This window comes from Grampus griseus (assembly GCF_964374135.1).
Source record: "Grampus griseus genome assembly, chromosome: 11".
Taxonomy (NCBI): Eukaryota; Metazoa; Chordata; class Mammalia; order Artiodactyla; family Delphinidae; genus Grampus; species Grampus griseus.
Window position 1 is genome coordinate 81,681,827 of NC_139005.1, and position 21,135 is coordinate 81,702,961.

Genomic DNA, 21,135 nt, shown 5'->3' on the forward strand with positions numbered 1-21,135 from the left:
ACATGAGCAGTGTTTTTTCACTGCTCTGTGAGCTGTCTTAGCATGTACAGTCAACCAATCAACCAAGCCTCTCCCTAGGCTGATCTACAGATGGGGACGCCTTAGCCTCCAGACACACGAAAGCACCTCTCAATCAGGGTAACCTTTGAAATCCTAAAGCCCATTAATATTAGGGGTTTGCCTATTTTCACTATAAACACAGCTTCACTTAAACACACCTATGGTGACACCTGGTATTACACTGCCTCTGAAAACTTAAAATCCTACACCTAACTCTCTATTCAGAATCTATTGTCCTTCAAATAATAATACAATAATAACTTACGGGACTTCCCTGGTGGTGCAGTGGTTAAGAATCCACCTGCCGATGCAGGGGACACGAGTTCGAGCCCTCATCCGGGAAGATCCCACATGCCGCGGAGCAACTAAGCCCATGTGCCACAACTACTGAGGCTGCACTCTAGGGCCTGCGAGCCACAACTACTGAAGCCTGGGCACCTAGAGCCCGTGCTCTGCAACAAGAGGAGCCACCGCAGTGAGAAGCCCGTGCACTGCAACGAAGAGTAGCCCCTGCTCACCACAACTAGAGAAAGACCGCGCGCAGCAACAAAGACCCAACCCAGCCAAAAGTAAGATAAATAAATTGATATTAAAAAAAATAGCTTACAATGAGTGCTTACCATGTGTCAAGCTTTTTGTACTTTTTCTCATTATATCTTCAATGTTCTAAGGTGTAAGTGTGCAGGTATTATTATTAACAGCCCTGCCTTATCGATAAAGAAACAGAAGCTTGGACCACATGGCTAGCTAGGATCTGAACCTGGGATTGTCCCACTCCCAGGGTTTGGGGGTCCCTATACTATGCCATACTGCCTTTAGCTCTGTCACAACTCTCGTCAATCTCAGAGCGATGTGCCATTTTTCTTTGTTCATCATCTCTTTTTTCCCATCCTGAGTCAGACACATATCGGATCATCTGAACCACTTTCTCACTAATTTGTGTCCTCAATTTTCTTGCACTCCAATCTTTCTGCAACACCTGACAAAGCAAAATTTCAGCCCTTAATCAATGCTTGAATCCACCTTTTACACTTGAACATTCAAGTATATAAGTGCTGCTGAGAAAATTACTGTCCAAATTGGCATCACTAAAATTTATAATCTACTTCATCTGGATCCTCAGAATTACTCATCAGTCCATTTATGTCTTTTCTCAACTGCTTTTCCCGTTCCCTGTCTACTTCAAACTATTCCTTTTTTCTCATGTCATCCATTCAATGGTCCCCCTACAACTCCTCAGACAACAGGGTCTCCTCCTACTACTTTGTCAAGGAAAATGGATTCATCATTTAATGATCTCCTTCAACTTTCTACCTTGGACCTACATATTTATATCCATACACACTATCAACTTTACTCTTCATATCCCTCCCCTGTTCAAGGCAAACCCTTGGTCCTGTGCCCTTGAAGACATTTCCTCCTGCCTCCTCCAGGGCCTGGCTCCATCAGTAATCTCTTTTGACCTCTCAGCGGGTCATTATGCTCAAATCTCTGGCTTGATTTAGCATCGCCCCCGTTATTCCCAGCTTCTCTCTTCCCTTATCATAGATCCACTCTTAATCTCTCACCCATTCATTCCTTTTCATCCTACTTGCAACCTAGCTTTTGCCTCTCAAGCTACTAAATCAGCTCTCACTAATTGGCTCCAGAGAGTCCGGAGCAGTCCTGATCTGCTGCCACATGCAATCCTCTTCTTTAAAATGTTACATTTCCTTGGCTTTACGAGGACGACTTCACCTCATTCCCCTTCTAACATTCCTTCTCTGTCTCAGTCATAGGTTCCTCTTTACTCACCCCTTGATGATTAGTGTTCTTTAATGTTTTATCCTGGACCTCTTATATTGCTCAACATACTCTAAATGACCTCAATTTCCACATGCTCCCAGATATTTAGTTTTAGTTCATATCTTTCCCCTGAACTTCAAAATTGCACATCCAGCTGCTCTGCTGAAAATATCAACCAGAATGTCCCACACATATCTTAAATCAAATGGTCAAAACAGATTCAATCATTTCCCTACACATGTTCCTCTCCTGTGTTTTTCTATCTGAATTGGTGGCAGTCACCTCACCTGGAAACTTGAGAATTATCTTTGAGTCCCCTTTCTCTCGGACCCCCAGATGCAATCAAGTGTTGCCACTTTTACCTCCTAAATATTTCTCAAACCTGTCCCCTCCTCTCCATCCCTCTTGTCTCTGCTACAGTACAGGCCTGCATGATTTCTCACTTGCACCATTGTAGTAGTCTCCTAAGAACTCTGCTTCCAGTCCCCCTGGCCAACCCATTCTCCAAACTGCTGGTAAGCACTATCTAAAATATAAATCTACCCGTATCACTTTTTAAAAAATAAAAAATGCCTCCCCAGCTGCCTAGTGAATTCCTTGGCTGCTAAATGAGGCCCTTCAAGATCTGACATCTATTTCTCTAGTTTCAATTCCTGCCACCGCTCAGCTGTAATTTCTAGCCTGTACCTATTTTTGCTCACAATGTTCCTCCTGTCCAGAATATCTTCCCCTTCTCCACTCCTCTGGTTTAGCTTGCATCTAGTTCTTTAAGACTCCTAGGTATCATCTCCACAAGCCTAGCCTGATGCCCTCAAACTAGGTCAGGTAATCCTCCTCCTCTAGTCTTCTATAACCTCCTCTGGCTTGAACATATCCCTCTTATGTTTTATTATCATTGATTTATAAATGGTTGTCTCTCTCATACTTCAGTTCTTTCACTGAATTAATTTACTCAACAACTATCTATTGATATCTGTAACTACTAAGTGCCAGGTGCTTTTAACATGGAACATAAACTTATTGCAAGCAGGGGCATTATCTTATACATCTTGTATTTTGCGGTGCTTATACAAAGTCTGGCACAGAGTAGATCTTCAAAATGTTTAGTGAATAATTGAATGGATGGATGGATGAATATTTGATATCAGGAACATTTTAAATCAAGATATGAATTTCAAGTAATCAATTCAAGCATGCAGAAAAGAGCATACAACACAAAACACAGGCAATTAAAAAATTCAATTAAGTTGTATACTGATATCATCTGACAATTTTACTGAATAAGGGATAAACTTCAAGAAGAGACGAGAGTTAAGCTATTTAGGGAAAAATATTATCAGATAACTCTTCAGTTCCCAAGTGCTTATAGCACACGGCACAATGCAAAGCACTTATATTCATTATCTCCCTTTAAAGCATATTGTTGAATAAATGTTGGATGGAAATAAATGTTAAAATGCCTACAATTCCTCCATTTTCCTCAAAGCCAAAACTAATGAAAAATTGAATGTGAAAAGCTAATATAGTATGGCAGCCAAATGAAGTTTATCTTGAAATTAGTCAGATGAGATCTAATTAATCTAAAAAGATTCCAGATGTTAGGTTCTGAATACTTCGTTAGTATCTGTTTAACAGCATCTAACAGGATGCATGTGGCAACAGACCTGTGGCCATATGCCCTATGTTCAAAGAAGGGAATGGGAGGAAATGGCATCTATTAGCTGAGAAATTCCAAATAATCCTGGCAAATAAATGTATGCCCTACTCTGTGAATACTTTTCTAGAAATTAGTAATGCCTTAGAAAACTTTTTTTTTTTTTTTTTTTGCGGTACGCGGGCCTCTCACTGTTGCGGCCTCTCCCGTTGCGCAGCACAGGCTCCGGACGCGCAGGCTCAGCGGGCCTAGCTGCTCCGCGGCATGTGGGATCTTCCCGGACGGGGGCACGAACCTGTATCCCCTGCATCGGCAGGCGGACTCTCAACCACTGCGCCACCAGGGAAGCCCGAAAACTTTTTTTTTTAAGGAAGAAATGTTACCTACATTTCTAGTTGGTCAAGTTACTTAATCTAAGTTTCAGTTCTTACCTATAGAATGGGGTAATAATAATGCCTACATAATAGGTTATTGTGTAGAATAATTTCATAAATGCATGTTAGTGCTCAGCACAGTCTGACACAGAGTAGGGTTTAATACTAATGTCAATTAATATTAAACATCATTAGTACTTAATATTTAAATAATAATACAATTTAAGTATAGTATCTGTGATTTATAACTATATTATTTTTTTAATTATGAAATTCACCGTATTCTCTCATTTTGTGTTTATTTTTTATATATAAATTTATTTATTTATTTATTTTTGGCTGAGTTGGATCTTTGTTGCTGCGTACGGGCTTTCTCTAGTTGCGGCGAGCGGGGGCTACTCTTCGTTGTGGTGCACGGGCTTCTCATTGCGGTGGCTTCTCTTGTTGCGGAGCATGGGCTCCAGGTACATGACTTCAGTAGTCGCGGCTCGCGGGCTCTAGAGTGCAGGCTCAGTAGCTGTGGCGCATGGGCTTAGTTGTTCCATGGCATATGAGATCTTCCCGGGCCAGGGCTCAAACCCATGTCCCCTGCATTTGCAGGTGGATCCTTAACTACTGTGCCACCAGGGAAGCCCCCAATGTTATATTACTAATATAAATACTAAATATTTAATAACAACAAGGTAGATACTATTATTCTCATTTTGGAGATGAGGAAGGTGAGGCACAAAGAAGTTAATTTGCCCAGGCAATTTGGCCCTAGCACCCAAAGTTATACCTATTACTTTATTTTGTCTCTCACATGACAATCTTAGGAAATTTGACTTTTAAATATTTTATGGTTTAAAGAAATTAAAAGTAAGGAATCAGATCAATTGCCAAAAGACATGGAGTAAAAAGAATCATGAAGCCTTTTCAACTGGGTAGGGGGAAGTGTTTAAGCTCCTTCTCTATAAAAACTTTGTCATTTTCTAGAAAAGAGGAGGGAAAGAGAGAGAGAATGAAAAACAGGAGAAAGAAAAACAGTGTGCACAGGAGCAAGGAAGCAGGCAGGTGGGTAATAAATGAGGGGAAGGTGAGACCTGGGAGCAGCAATGAGATATAGTAAGTGTTTACCTTTTTAGAAGAAAGGTAATCAAACAAAGAGCTTCCAAAAACAACTAGAGAAGAACTTGCTCTGGAGATATTAAAAAATAACCTTAATGTAACCACCTTTTATAGCATTATATATTTATTACATACTCACCCTTGGCTCCTTCCCAACTTATGTGGCTATAACAGTCACTTAATGATAAAGAATGACTGAATCAATACCTGATATAGCATCTGTATCTTCTCCATGTAGAAGCTTCTTAAGTTTCTTACTAACCAGATCCAATAAAGTAACCGGTGTCTACATAAAAACAGATATTTTCAAATTTTTAATATGAATTTTTTTCTAGCCAGTAATCCAATATAGAAAAAAAAAAAAAACCTCAATATTTTTGACCAATGCATAGGGGAAGAGGATTGCAGATGGGGAGAGGGGGCGGGTAGCAGAAGGCCTCTGAATTATAAAGGGTATAAATACTTGAAATTCTTTTTTAGAATTCTTAAAATTCTATATTCTACTCCCACATATGTAGTATATCTGAAACTAGATTAACCAATCATTAGTGCAATGTTCTCTTATAATAATAAAAATTATTTGTACTTCCATAACAGCACTGGTCTAAATAATCTTACATTGTAATTACATGATCCATATGTAAATAGTAGCTCTAAAATACATAATAATTTCATTCTCTTAAAATGGATAAATACTCCTTTTCCAGTTTTGGTTATACAAAAGAAATCCCAGATTATAACATGTATCTGGGGGAAATAATTCCTCAGCTAATATTGTTACAGAGGGCACCCCCTAGACCTACCAATGTTGAACCTCATATCCACATAGCTCCTTCATCTTGAGCCCCAGGGTACCTTTCCATTAACTTCTATTGTCCTGAAAATTTACAAACATGAAGCCATCCCCATTAATTCATTCTGTCATTCAACAAAAATTTAGTGAATGATTTCTACGTTCCAGGACAGTTCTAGGTGATGAACAAGCAGATCTAGTCTGAACTCACAGAATTTACATTCTCATATGAGAGAAAGACAATTTCAAAAAATCAGCAAATACATAATATAGTTTCAGGTAATGATAAGTGCCATTAAGAGAGCATAAAGCAGGATAAGAAGCTAGAATGAAGAAGATGGGTAGCTATCTCAGTAAGGGAAGGCTTTTGTCTTACTGAGAGGGTATCATTTTGAGCAGAGGCCTGAAATGATGTGAAGGAGTAAGCCATAAAAATACTTGGGAGAAAATGTTCCAGACATACAGTAGACAACACAGGTAAAGCCCTGTAACAGGAAAAAGCTAGGCATGCTCAAGATCCCCTATTATAAATACCCACATCTCAATCTCCCTGAAATACTTCATTCCCTAATCTCCAGAAACCAGTCATCGGAGCCACTTCTCCCTGCTTCCTGAATCCCATACCCCCACTTCCTCCAGCCCACATCAAGTTCCTTTTCTCCCTTTGTGTCCTGCCACAATATTTGAACCAGTATGTTTCTTTATGGCACTGCTAGTTCTGACATGAGGGGAAGTAAAAAATGAAAAAATCCTTTCTAACTTCTCAACCATATGTAGGACAGAGGAGAATTCATTTACCTAGAGGAGGAAGCAGGGTGAGAAAGAAGAAAGTGGAGAGGCTAAGTGGTAAGGAAGAGGAGGGTAGAGAAAATGTTCATTCTAAATTCCTGGTTGGAATCTGGGACCCATTTCACAAGCTATAAACATGAATTTTGGTTTAGTGACTGTAGAATTAAACATTTATGTAACCTGGGCCCTAATCTCCATTTATTATATTTTTTGATGAAAAACTAGGTGCAGAATAACTAAAAACTTTTTTTTTAACATCTTTATTGGAGTATAACTGCTTTATAATGGTGTATTAGTGTCTACTGTATAACAAAGTTAATCAGCTATACGTATACATATATCACCATATCTCCTCCCTCTTGCATCTCCCTCCCACCCTCCCTATCCCACCCCTCTAGGTGATCACAAAGCACCGAGGTGATCTCCCTGTGCTATGCGGCTGCTTCCCACTAGCTTCTGTTTTACATTTGGTAGTGTATGTATGTCCATGCCACTCTCTCACTTCGTCCCAGCTTACCCTTCCCCCTCCCCATATCCTCAAGTCCATTCTCTATGTCTGTGTATTAATTCCTGTCCTGCCCCTAGGTTCTTCAGAACCTTTTTTTTTTAAGATTCCATGTATATGTGTTAGCATAAGGTATTTGTTTTTATCTTTCTGACTTACTTCACTCTGTATGACAGACTCTAGGTCCATCCACCTCACTACAAATAACTCAATTTCGTTTCTTTTTATGGCTGAGTAATATTCCATTGTATATATGTGCCACATCTTCTTTAACCATTCATCTGTTGATGGACACTTAGGTTGCTTCCTTGTCCTGGCTATTGTAAATAGAGCTGCAATGAATATTGTGGTACATGACTCTTTTTGAACAAACTGTAAACAGAAAGAGTAACATTAACTTGAATCATTTTTATTAAAAAAAATAGCAGAAGATTGTAAAACTGTTATTGCAATTTTTTTCACCTGTTTTTGTAATTTGTAGGCATTGGGTTCTGATGCAGTTGCCATAAAAGTGAGTAGCCATCATAATTCTTCTCTAACGTTGGGCAACAATAATCTTAGATATAGTTGTGTTGCTTCAAGTGCTTCTGTTCTTTTCTCATTTTCTGTTACATGGGTTACAAAGAAGACAAAGCAAGGGAGAAAAAAACCCCAGAGATTATAGTACGTAGCAGTCAATTAAAATGCTATGATACTGTGTTTGGTTTGCAGATTCTTTTTTACACTTGAAAGTTTTTATTAGGAAATATTTCAAACACACAGGAAGTTATCTACATATTATGCCAAACACCTGCATAATTATATCCAGCATTGTCAAACAGCAATTTGTTTTTAACATGAAATTATATGGCCACCTACAAAGCTAAAAAAGAGACATGATGTGTCACTCAATTTTTATTTTGCTAAAAGGTCATCAAATTAATACAATATTTCCAGATACCTCAGTTCTTTAATCCTCTAGTACTATATCAAAATTTTTCTTAGAATGTCCCTGTGATAGAATTACCTTAGATCTAATTGCTATACTACAGTATTACATTTGATAGTACAATTTATGTGGCAGGCCAAGTGAATTGAAAAAAGACTCTATGAAGTACTTTGACATCATAGAAGAAAAATATTAAAATGTAATACTCATATAATACATAAAATCTTCTGCAACTTGTATTATTAAAAAAGATTATGCAAAAAAACTGAAGTTTAAACATCTCTTACCTAAAAGTTCAATAATTCCTGAATGAATATCAAAATACTCATCAGTTAATAAGCAATCTCTCTCTTGATTATAATATTTTACTATGACATCAAAGAGTAACTTCTTCTGTGTATTCAATCTTGTCTCTTCATTTCTGTTTTGAACTAACTGCTCACTGACAGTAACTATTAACTGGTCAGGGAAATATTCCAAGCATTCAATTGCTGAATTAAGCCAGTTATCAATCCTGGAGGTAAAAAACAAAATAAAATAAATTAATGGTTAACGTTTCCATTTAACTGCCTAAAACATTGTTTGATAAAACAATAAAATCTAGCTTATAATTAACCAAACCTAAAGAAGAAACTAGTTTTGAGAATCTTTTTAATAATTTTTGCTGGATGACTGAAGGAGTAAATGAGAGGGAATAGCTTTTCTCCTCACCAAATACCACCACACCTTTCTGTACCCTTACTTTAAAGGAATTAAAATATTTGTGGGCCACCTTTTCATTATTTGTTTCTAACTTTGTTAAATTTTGTTCAGAGGAGTTCATCTGTACTGTTGCATTGCACCGGTGTTTCCTCTCCCCTTTCCCACTCTGATCATTAGGTGCATATGGTTCTATCACTATTCGAAAATAAGATACCAAATATTTCCCCCATTAAGATGCACCGTTTATCCCACCACACACTGTTTTCCCCTTTTTTATCTCCTGACCTCAATAAGATAAGCAACTTAGGATCCTTTCACTCCTCCCTCCCTTCAGTGATGATTTTGGAAGGCCTTTAATTCCCCCTTCTCCTCCACCTTCCCCACCCCCAGGTTTTGCTGAGATAGGTTAGTATTCATTATAATTTCCCTTAATACTATGTCCTTCTTTTTTTGATATCTTATTTAGCACTTATATTTTGTACATTCTCACACAGCCTTACCATATCAACTTCGAATATGTTGTGTGTACATGTGTGTTTGTATGCATGCACATATGTGGGTACAAAATTAGGGAGAAGAGAAAATAGTGAGAGTGCACAGACCAAAGTTCATTGCCTACCAATTTTTCCTTTCCTCTTCATCTGTCTCCATCTTGGGGTTCTGGTTATTTCTTTGTAGTCAGATTAAAATCTTTCCTCAAATATTTTCCTAGGAGGGGGTTCCTGAGTGATATATTCTATGAATTCTCGGTGATCCTCAAATATCTTTCCTTCTTCCCTCCTATTCTCTTTCCCGTTCCATTTCCTTTTTTCTCCCCACCCACACCAACCCCTGTTGAATGGAACATATTGCCTAACATGTGTGACTTATTATCTTCTAGCTCCTAGTGTTGCAGATGAAAAAATTAATGACAGTTGGATTGCATTTCTCTTGCAGATAACCTGCACTTTCCACTTGGAAGCTCATAAAGGCTGACTAGCTGCTGTCTGTTTCCTGCAGAGGCATCTAAAGAAATCCTGTTTCTTTGCTGGTGTCCCTATATTCTCCCTGACTCAGGGGCTGGGGAAGACTCATTTGCTAGGTCTTTCTCAGCCTGTTGAATTAGGAGCAAACATGTCATGTGCAAACAGGACAATGGTTGACGATCTAAGTGGGTTCACAGGTCTCTGATCATCAAGCTCCTTGTAGGATCTGAAGCTTTCTGGTTCTCAGGTTTGGAGTCTGATGTTCTTTTCTTGTTTGGCCCATGCGGCAGAAAGCATCATATCAGTTCTCTTTGCTGGAATCTCAACAGTACCCAAGGTCTTATACTTATGGTTCCTAGCAACTGATTTATGATAGGGCTTATTTCATTGGACTGTAATGTTTTGTTTCATGAATGTCTCCCCTACTAGACTGAGGATTCTCTTAAAGCAGGAATAAATAAACTGGTAGAAACCATGATGGTTTTTATTTTATGGTTATAGAACGGAAATAATAGAACTTTGAAAAAACACTCAGGGCTGGTGCAGGGAAAGAATGATTGACAAATCATGACTGAACTCATATGAATGAAACCACTCAGATTTCCAATAATCTTCTCACAGGTCATAACCAGTGTCTTTCTATTTTAGCTCAAATGAAAATTCACAGTGATTAATTTTTAAATCAATGATGATGTCTGCTCATACATATGAATATGTTCTCCCACCTTAAAATACCAAGGGCAAAATATGTGAAAGAACATTTTAGTTATAAATTGACAATAAAAATGGTCACTCACTCAAGTAGACATAAGCTTGGAATAACCTCTCTGTCGAGGTAAGTGTTTGAGATAACAAGATCTTCCTCTTTACTTAATTAGAGATTTTGTGTTTTAACTGGAGGCTCCAAAATATTTTCTAAGAATGGAATGTGAATCAGTTGAAGAATACGTAGCAATGTTTGTTGTTTCCAAACATGTTCCACAGCTTAGAAAGAAAAATAATATAACTATCATACTAATAAATAACATATACATATTCAACCAGTATCATAGAATTCTTCCATTTCTAGTAATACAACAGAAAAGCTAATAATATAATGGATTAATTTGTTAGGATAATTTAACTTTGCTAAATTACAATTTCTCTTTTCAAGATTGACCTTTAAATAGACATCAGGGTTATGAGCCATATTGATTTTATTTTCTGGCTATGTTAATTATAAAGTGATATTATCTAGCTTTTAAGGTGATCAATAGGTTAATTCCAGATATTAAAAAAAACTACTGGTCCTGCTTATAAATTATTTTGATGATTGGAGAGAATGAGATTACTAATTATTTATAATTTTATTCAAAGCAGAGATAATTGTAGTTAAATTGCTTTTAAATAAAAATACAGTATTAGGTTAATTTTAACTTGGGTTTCTGGTCATTTATGTTAAGGGTTAATAAAGTTTTTCGTTATCCTAATTATCAGATCATCATTAATATTTTGTTTTTCCTTTAAATGAAACAAAATTACAAAAGCAACAGCTGGGCTTCCCTGGTGGCGCAGTGGTTGAGAGTCCGCCTGCCAATGCAGGGGACGCGGGTTCGTGCCCCGGTCCGGGAGGATCCCGCGTGCCGCGGAGCGTCTGGGCCCGTGGGCCACGGCCGCTGAGCCTGCGCGTCCGGAGCCTGTGCTCCGCAGCGGGAGAGGCCGCAGCGGTGAGAGGCCCGCGTACCGCAAAAAAAAAAAAAAAAAAAATCAACAGCTACAGTAAATCTCTCGTGGAGCTTTACTGCCAGTAGCCTACGTATTAAATTTGGACCATAGTCATGATTTGTTTGCTTATAAAGTATTTTGAATAGAATTAACTTGTATAAATAATGGGAGATTTCAGGCTTCCCTGGTGGCGCAGTGGTTGAGAGTCCGCCTGCCGATGCAGGGGACACGGGTTCGTGCCCCGGTCCGGAAAGATCCCACATGCCGTGGAGCAGCTAAGCCCGTGAGCCACAGCCGCTGAGCCTGCGCATCCGGAGCCTGTGTTCCGCAACGGGATAGGCCACAACAGTGAGAGGCCTGCGTACCGTAAAAAAAAAGGGAGATTTCATATAAAATTCCGGGTTTCAAGCTTCTCTAAAAATATCTTAAGAGGGCTTCCCTGGTGGCGCAGTGGTTAAGAATCCACCTGCCAGTGCAGGAGACACGGGTTTGCGCCCTGGTCCGAGAAGATCCCACATGCCGTGGAGCAACTAAGCCCGTGTGCCACAACTACTGAAGCCTGTGCTCTAGAGCCTGTGAACCACAACTACTGAGCCCATGTGCCACAATTACTGAAGCCCGCGCACCTAGAGCCTGTGCTACGCAACAAGAGAAGCCACCACAATGAGAAGCCTGCACACCTAGAGCCTGTGCTCTGCACAAGGAAGAGTAGGCCCCCGTTCGCCGCAACTAGAGAAAGCCCACGCGCAGCAATGAAGACCCAACGCAGCAAAAATAAACAAATAAATAAATAAGAAAAAAAAAATCTTAAAATCTCATGACACCGGGCTTCAATTAATGCCTGACCAAAGTTAGCTGATATGAATTAGTGGCTACCTTATTTGCATTGGAATGTCATTTCCAGCTCACCACAAACCCCACCACTTCCTACTGTATCCCAAACAGTGAAGTTGAGTGTCAGCTACCATTTTCATGGTATTGTCCTGTTGGTTTTGTTACAGTAGAAATTAATTTCCCTATAGTTATATCTCTTCCTTAAGTGGGAAAAGGAAAAATAGCCAAGAGGGCCCTACATTTCAAGCAAAACAACAATTTTTCCTACACGTTTGAAAATGAAGTACTCACCTGCTCTCCAATCTGCCTGGCTCCTAAAGGCATCTGAGTTTACTACTTCTGAGTTATTGGCCCCAAATAAATCAAATTAGCAATCTTTTAGTAAAGACTTGAGATCGTAAGTAGCCTCTAATCAATCAGTCCACATTTGTCGATACCAACCTTTGGGCACAGCACTGAACCAGGTGCTAGAAAAAGATACATATATAAAAATAGTCGCCCTTCAGCAGCCACACCCTATGTAAGGAGGTAAGGATAGCCACATATGAAATGGATGAAGGCAAATTTTATCAAGTCACCAAGAAATATGAATAGATATATTATGAATACATCCAAAAGTGGAAAAAAGACTATTCTTAGCAATAGCATCAAGACAGAACATTCATTTACTCAACAAATATTTATTGAGACCTGTTTTGTATTAGGCACTGTTCTAGGTTCCAGGGTAACCAAAGCAGGCAAAATCCTGGCCTTAATGGAGCTTATATTCTAGTGGGGAGAGGGAGGCAGGCAATAAATAAACAAACAAACAAAAAGTGAAATATGTGGTGTGTCAGCTAATAGTAAGTTTTATGGAGAGAAATTAAGCAAAAAAGGAGATTAGACTACATTAGGGGGTTAGTATTGCAATTTTAAATAAGATGTGTGGGAATTATCATTGGGAAGATGATATTTGAGCAAAGACCTGAAGGTGAGGGAGCAGAGAAATGTGCATGTCTAGAACAAACTAGCCAAGTGCAGAGCTGATAAATAGAATAGCTAGCTCTGTGTGAGGAAATTAGACTCAAGAAGGATACTGTAGCAACACATACAGTCACCACCCTCATCTTAACGGAGCACTTCATACTCAATGATCACTGTGCTGAATGACGGGGATCCAAGGGGATAGACTCTACATTTGAAAAGCATACAATCCAAGCAGCGTTTAGCATAGCCTACACACACACACACACACACACACACACACACGTGCATGCACATGCACATATACACATATATGTACATATGAGCGTATGTGTATAGACGCATAAATAAAAAGAAAATATTTATAAAATGAGGAGGCTGTCTGTGAGCCATTCATCCACTAAATGTAATCTACCAACAGCTAAGCACTGGGCCACTCAACAGGGATACAACAGTGAAAAAGGTAAGGACTGTCCCTGTCTAAGTACCTCACACTCCAGTGGGAAATAATGACAAGTAAACTTGCAATTTCATTAAGTGTGTAAATGTTTTGGTGGGAGAAGTACAGTGTGTTCAGTAGGAATCAAACTTTGTCTCAGCTGAGGAAACCTTTGAACAAACATATTCTTCTGGAAGTCAGGTAAAACAGATTAATAGTGGAATTGCTCCAGCTGATATTGGCATTCCCCTGAGACCTACCCCACAGAGGTGAGGTGAGGGAGAGGTTCTGCACCTTTAGAACCCCTCACATTTCTAAAACAACGCACATATATTTCAAAAATATTAGTCATTATATTATCAGTAAGAAACACCTGTAAAAAATAAACAAATCTCAGCAAAGGTGGTTCACCTTAACTCTACTAGACTCACAAATACAAATTTGCAAAAAGCCTGCAGTCCTGGGACTGCATTGCTTTACCACTGCTAGCAGATTTTTCAACTCAATTCAAGTGAAGTTGGTTTCTCAGTTCTTTGGGAATTAAGAAATGACCTTTCTCAAAAAAAAAGAGAAACTCCATACTTTTATTTCTTGGCTGAAATGTATATAGGTGTGTTGCCAACTGCATACCTTTAACCAGCCATATTTTTCCAAATAGAAAGTGGCTTAAATTTTCTTGTTGGCCAGCTAATTATTTAATCTTATAAAACCACATAGTTTTATATCTGAGGGGGTTGTTTTTGTGCTTGAGGATCACAGAAGAATCAGATTTCAGTGGATAATAACAACAACAAAAACTCCTTTCATGCCTGATTTGTTAGAGTTTAGAGACACTTCCAAATGCACTTTCTCCAAAAAGTTTTGGTATGAAAACGTAAATTCCAAAAAAGTTAACTTTTTTTAACTCATTAAATACAAGAACAACCAGCCAATTTTAAAGTTAATTCTCTTTTGCAAGGCTTTTTACAAAACAAAAAACAAAGAAAAAACCTACCCTAGCAGATTCAAGACTTTTGAACATAAAGAGATTTCCTATTAGTAATTTATTAAAGACTACTTCTCTCAAAACTATGTTTTATTAGAGAGAACAACTAAAATAGTTTTTTGTGTTTCTCTGTTCTGAAGGCTGACATATTCAGTTGCAACAAAGAGCAAACATACCAACTAAACATAACTTCAGTTGTACCCGTTTTAGAAGTTACAACACCTTGTTGCAACAATAATGATAAAACACTGGGTAAAAGTATGGAAATCTAGGTCTGAATCTTGATGCCATTAGTTAACTGTGGAAACTTGGCAAATTATCTAACTTCTCTGAGTCTCAGTTTCCTTGTCTATAAAATAAACCATCTAAGCTAAATTAAGTCTAAAGTAAAGCAGTGGTTCCAAGACTTGGAACCAAGCAGTGGTTCCAAGACTTCCAAGATTTTTGTTTCAACATAAAATAACATAAAATTTTTAACATAAAATCTCCTTTTTTAGGGAATTCCTTGGCGGTCCAGTGGTTAGGACTCGGTGCTTTCACTGCTGTGGCCTGGGTTCAATCCCTGGTGGGGGAACTAAGATCCTGCAAGACACACAGTGTGGCCAAAAAGACCAAAAACCAAAAAACTCCTTTTTTAAAAAAGCAAAACTTAATAGTTATTGTTGTGTGACTTACTGTTTAAAATCTCTGGCTAAACACAATAGTCTTAAAACTAAAGATATTCCTGTTTTCACCTAACATCTTTTTTTTTTGCGGTACACGGGCCTCTCACTGTTGTGGCCTCTCCCGTTGCGAAGCACAGGCTCCAGACGCGCAGGCTCAGTGGCCAGGGCTCACGGGCCCAGCCGCTCCGCGGCATGTGAGATCTTCCCGGACCGGGGCACGAACCCGTGTCCCCTGCATCGGCAGGCGGACTCTCAACCACTGCACCACCAGGGAAGCCCTCACCCAACATCTTTTTGTTAAATATGTTACTCATAAGAGTATATAAAAGTATATGTATCATTTAAAGAGTTGGGGAGATAGATGCAAGAAAGGGAACAGGCCTAAAACCCTGTTTTCCTTTGTAGAAAATTACTAGATGTCCCTAAAACTGAAAAAGCATGAAGTAGCAGTATAAGCATGACATTTAGAGACGTGAGATACATTTACAACACACATGAATTACAATTTATACAAATTGTAAATGGTTGTCTCTGGAGAGGGGGAAATGGTTGAGAGGGGAAGGGTAGGGAATTATTATTTTTTGGTAACAAAACCTGTAGGACTATTTGAATGATTTACATTATGTGCATGTATAACAAAGATAAAAATTAAAATGTTTAAAAAAGTACATAAGAGTGCCAACTTTCCTTCCCTACCATGTCTTATTTATTTATTTATCTTTCTGAGTCTCAGTTTCCCAAACTATAAAAAGGAAGTTTTACCCCTCACTTTACAGGGCTATTGTTAAATTACAGAGAATAAATATAAAATGCATAAGAAATTGCCTGGCCCAGAGAAAGGCCCAATAAATGAAAATTACTTTTATGAGCATCTTTACTGATCAATTATATCCATCTTTAGTTAGAAATTTCTAGAGGTACCCTATATCCTTATGGGAAAATGATGAGACAAGTTTTTCTTTTTCATTTGTAATAGGTAAAAACTGAACTTTTGTTGGCTCCTCTTCTTCAGCCTGTCCTCTAAATATTAATCTTTCTCAGAGTCTTCTTCTAATCCCTCTTCTTTTCTCACTCTGCACCCTTTCTTTGGGCACCGTGCATTTCCCTTATCACACTTATCCTAGTTATTGTTGATAACCTTTGCTCCTCCAGTGTGCAAATCATGCTTGTCTTACTTCCATCATGGTTTGACCACATGCAGTAAAGTGTGTAACCATTAATGAATTGTGTATGCAACCCTCCTAATTGCCCTGGGTATGCGGCTCTTCTTTCAACTGTTAAGTTGCCTTATAAGGACAAAACCACAAGTAGATAGATGAAGTAAATGGTAAAGAGAATTAGAGCAATAGGTAGCCTAGCTAGTTTGTTCTGAAAGGCAAAGAGTAGGGAGATGTTTGGGAGGAGCTTATACATGGGCAAAGGATATGCTCATAAGAAGATGGTCTTGCATTATAAATAATAAGGACTGGTAATGAGTTTGCATGTTTTTTTTCCGGTAGTAAGGACTGTAGTACCTCCAGTTAATCTGATCATGGTCATTGTAAAAAAATAAACTAAATGTTATTGGATCTACATTGCCTCACCTGTCTTGTGTGATGCAATCACTATGTAGAAGGAAACTCTTACGGGGAGAGGAGTAGTGAGTCAGTACGCCAAACACACTACTTCTATTGTATTTGAAAAGTCAGTTCTTGGAGACAGTAAAAAGATCAGTGGTGGGCTTCCCTGGTGGCACAGTGGTTGAGAGTCTGCCTGCCGATGCAGGGGACATGGGTTCGTGCCCCGGTCCGGGAGGATCCCACATGCCGCGGAGCGACTGGGCCCGTGTGTCTGGAGTGCTCCGCAACAGTAGAGGCCACAACAGTGAGAGGCCTGCGTACCACAAAAAAAAAAAAAAAAAAAGATCAGTGGTTGCCAGCGGGGTAACGGGGAGGGAAGGAGGAACAGGTGAAGTACAGAGCATTTTCAGGGCAGTGAAACTATTCTGTATGATACTATAATGGTGGATACAGTCATCATACATTTGTCAAAACCCACATAATATACACCACCAAGAGTGAACACTACTGTAAATTGTGGGCTTTGGGTGATAATGATATATCAATGTAGGTCCATGGATTATAACAAATAACCACTCCAGTGCAGGATGTTGACAGTGGGGGAGGCTGGGTATGTGTGGGGGGCAGGGGGCACATGGGAACTCTCTGTACTTTCTGTTCAATTTTTCTGTGAACCTAAAACTGTTCCAAAAAGTAAGTTCTATTTAAAAAAGTCAGCTCTTCTTACAAAGTTCGGAAAAAAGTAATGAAAACTGAAATTACCTTCTTTTGAAAGTGGAAGAACAGGTTTGTCAACTGTGATGTTTGGAGGTAAAGCCAGAGTCCCACTCATTGTATCAATAAGTTCCTCAATTCTTTCCTCACCAATCTCTTGTGCTAGAGGATTTGAAATCACTTTGCCTTCTGGTCTGTTAAGAAATAATATGTGAATTTTTCCATTACATACAGGGCCAAAATTTCAAATATGCATTTTAATTTACTTATTAAAACTTATTTATACATTTCCTATTTCCAAAAAGGATGTCAGGCAGCTTACAATAAAAGATACAAGTAATAAATGTATTAAATAACAGAATATCACGAGAAGAGGATGTTAGGATTGTAAATAAACAGAAAAAAAAAGTTAATTCTAAGGTTATCATGGCTGCTGTGACAGAGTAGAAAATTTCTGGTCTAGTTTCGTTTCCATAACTTTGGCTTTAGCTACTTTGGCTAAGTCATGTTTCAAAAATTAGGAAGCATATAATTCATCAGAGGAGATAAAGTTTTTCCTGGTACAAATTCTGAAATATTTTTGTGATCATGTCCTCCATAACAGTTTTACAGCAAATGCAGAAAAGGTTAATTTTTACACGGCTATTTCTTTTATTGACTTCTGAAAAAAACAGAAAGCATAATATTCAAGGTTTGTTCAATGACGACTGTCCTGCCAGCAACTAAAAACAATATATTACAGTATCTTGGTTAACACTAACCTTAAAGATTCCTTTGCTTTTATTTCATCATTTAACCCAGTCTCAGAATCCTTTTTTTCTTTTGCAAAATACATAAGATGATTTATTCCCTAGAAACCTGTAGAGACTATTGTTTGAATCCTCAAATTCCAATTCCTTTTCATTTTTGAATAGCTTCATTTCTACTGGTTCAAATACTTTATGGTTCATTAGAAGTTGACAAAGACGAACTCCTTTAAGACGAGAGATATCATTACTGCTCAGGCACGTATTTTGCATAAGGTGACTTAGTACTACATCAACAGCATCAGAACCAGTAAAACAGCCTCTGTATGTTCGTAAATGATGCCTCCTTCTTTTTATTACCACTTGAGTCTGAAGGGAGTGAATAATACCATCCCATAGCTGAGTAGCTTGAAAAGGACCAGAGCATCCTGAAAAAAAAAAATTAAACATATGTTTCTAACAAATTTAGATTACACAAAAATATGTAAGTTTTTTTTGTTTTGGCAACCTTATGCTTTTGTATGGCACATCTGCTAACAATGTCTTTCTTAAGTTTCTTCTCTTCCCATCTTGTGTAAACTATAATATGTTTACTAAGTTTGCACATGTTCGTCTGCCAATAAAATCAGAGTAAACCTAGGAACTTGCTTTACTGATATGAAATATACTACTATGTGAATTTATACATCCTAATGTTACATGCTTAATAACTAGCTAGACTTAGTCTTGAAGAATATTATTTCAGGCTACATTTAAAAGGAATGTACACACACATTGGAGTCTTGATTATTACAGAGATGTGGCTTCACCAGACTCTGCTTTTCCTTTCTTCTTTTTGCCTTTTGAACAATGACAAGCATTGCATGAAAGAAATCTACGGCAAGGAGCTGAAAAAACTGATCAATTTATCTGCCAGCTGTTCTTCTTGAAAAATAAAAGTTTGTGAGGAATAATGAAAATCTGAAAACAATGAAAATGTCCAGTGCCTGGGGAATAGTTAAGTAAATTATGGAATAGCCTTATTATAGGATATTAAGCAGCCATTAGGAAGAATGACATTTATAGCACGGAAGGATTTCATTAAGTAGTAAAAACAAAAAACCAATGAGGTTGGGCAGAACAATTTATATACTATCATCCTAGTTATGCAAAAATGAATTCCCAACCTACATACAAATATATGTAAATAGAAAAGTCTGGAAGGATAAACCTCAAAGTAACCTTTAGGAAATAGGTGTAATGAAAGGATACTCACTTTTTAGAATACATATTTCCAGTTTTTATAACGTACATATATAATTTTTTCAATTAATTGTAGACAGTAAAATTTTAAAATTGAGATATAATTCACATTCCACAAAATTCACCCTTTTAAAGCATACAATTCAATGGTTTTTAGGTACATTCACAAAGCTGTGCAGCTATCTCTATTATCTAACTCCAGACCATTTTATCACTTCAAAAAGAAACCCATACACACATATACACTCTTGATACTATGTATAAAATAGATAACTAATGAGAGTATACTGTATAGCACAGGGAACTCTACTTAGTGCACTGTGGTGACCTAAATGGGAAGGAAATCCAAAAAAGAGGGGATATATGTATATGTATAGCTGATTCATTTTGCTGTACAGTAGAAACTAACACAACATTGGAAAGCAACTATACTTCAATAAACATTAATTAAAAAAAAAGAAACCCATAGTTAGCAATCACTGCTCATTCCCCTCTACCCCAGTAAATTTTTATTAAAAAATTTTTAATAAGATAAGGGAATACGTTGAAACATCTAGAATGTTGTTTCTAGATTTTCGTTGTTGTTAGAATCTGAGAATTTAAGCTCTTTCTTCCTCTGACTATGAATAGCTGGAAACAGGATGTCCAACTTTACATAATGGTCTGATATTTAGGACAGAAATAAAAGCCCATCACCTTCAAATGCCTTCTGTAACAGAAGCTTTCTGTCTGTCTGTCCTTGAACTATTGGCCCGAGACACTGTGGACAGTGCATAGACAGGAGTAGGGCGTGGAGGGCGAGGAGTGGAAACGGGGAGGGTTTGAGGAGGGAGTAGGGACTGGGTTAGGGTAGGGTGGGGTGGATAAAGCTAGGAGTCTATGAGAGGAGACAGGGGTATTTTCCGTCTGCCCCTCTAAGCGTCATTAAACAAGTAGGCTAGGTTAAAGAAATAGTCCTCGTGCTCAAGGACTTGCCATCTAGTACTTTTAACCCCTTGTTCTAAGTGTAGCCCGCTGACCAGCAGCAGTGGCATCATCTGGGAACTTATTAGAAAAGCAGAATATCAGACCCTACTCTTGAATCCAAACTGCATTTTAACAAAGTTCCCAAATGATCTGTATGTATATTAAAGTTTGAGAAGCACCGCTTTCCAGGACGCCCCAAGGAGAGTAGCTTCTGAAAAGGTCCAGTGCCCGTCCTCAGCGGGACTGGGAGAGCAGTGGGCCGGAAAAGGGGCGGGCCCCAGAGGCCTGAGGCGCAAAGTCCAAAGCGCCCGCTCCCCTCAGCCGTCCCCCCCACTTCGGTGCACATTTGGTTAGGATCCAAAGGTGTACCTGTCCTCCTTTTCCGGCAGAAAACATCTCTAGGGCTCACGAAACTTGACACACTCCGCCCTGGGCCGGGAAACTGGCTCTGGCTGCCAAGGCTACGGAACCACGGAGTCAAAAGAACCGCCATAAACTCGTCCGCCGGGCTCCTCCCCCGGCCCGTAACCCCGCCCCCACCCCGTTCTCGGGAGGCGGAGGCCGAAGACGTCCCGGCCCCGCCCCTTCCGAACAAGCAGGAAGTGACGTCATGCCCGGGCTGGCTGGTCTTTCGGTCTTCTTCCCCCTCCCTTACT

The 21,135-nt window shown here is 38.7% G+C and overlaps 1 protein-coding gene across 1 annotated transcript; it reads right to left on the bottom strand.

Moving 5' to 3' along the window:
- Positions 1-859: 859 nt before the first annotated feature.
- DEPDC4 (DEP domain containing 4) lies at positions 860-20,972 on the bottom strand (the record flags this gene model as incomplete). The annotated part of the gene is given in 12 exon segments (XM_082666180.1): positions 860-951; positions 5,188-5,266; positions 7,530-7,589; positions 7,593-7,672; positions 8,283-8,509; positions 10,460-10,536; positions 10,540-10,646; positions 17,574-17,719; positions 18,287-18,342; positions 18,344-18,699; positions 20,210-20,273; positions 20,814-20,972. Coding segments are annotated over 12 exon segments (1,503 nt in total).
- Positions 20,973-21,135: the final 163 nt, after the last annotated feature.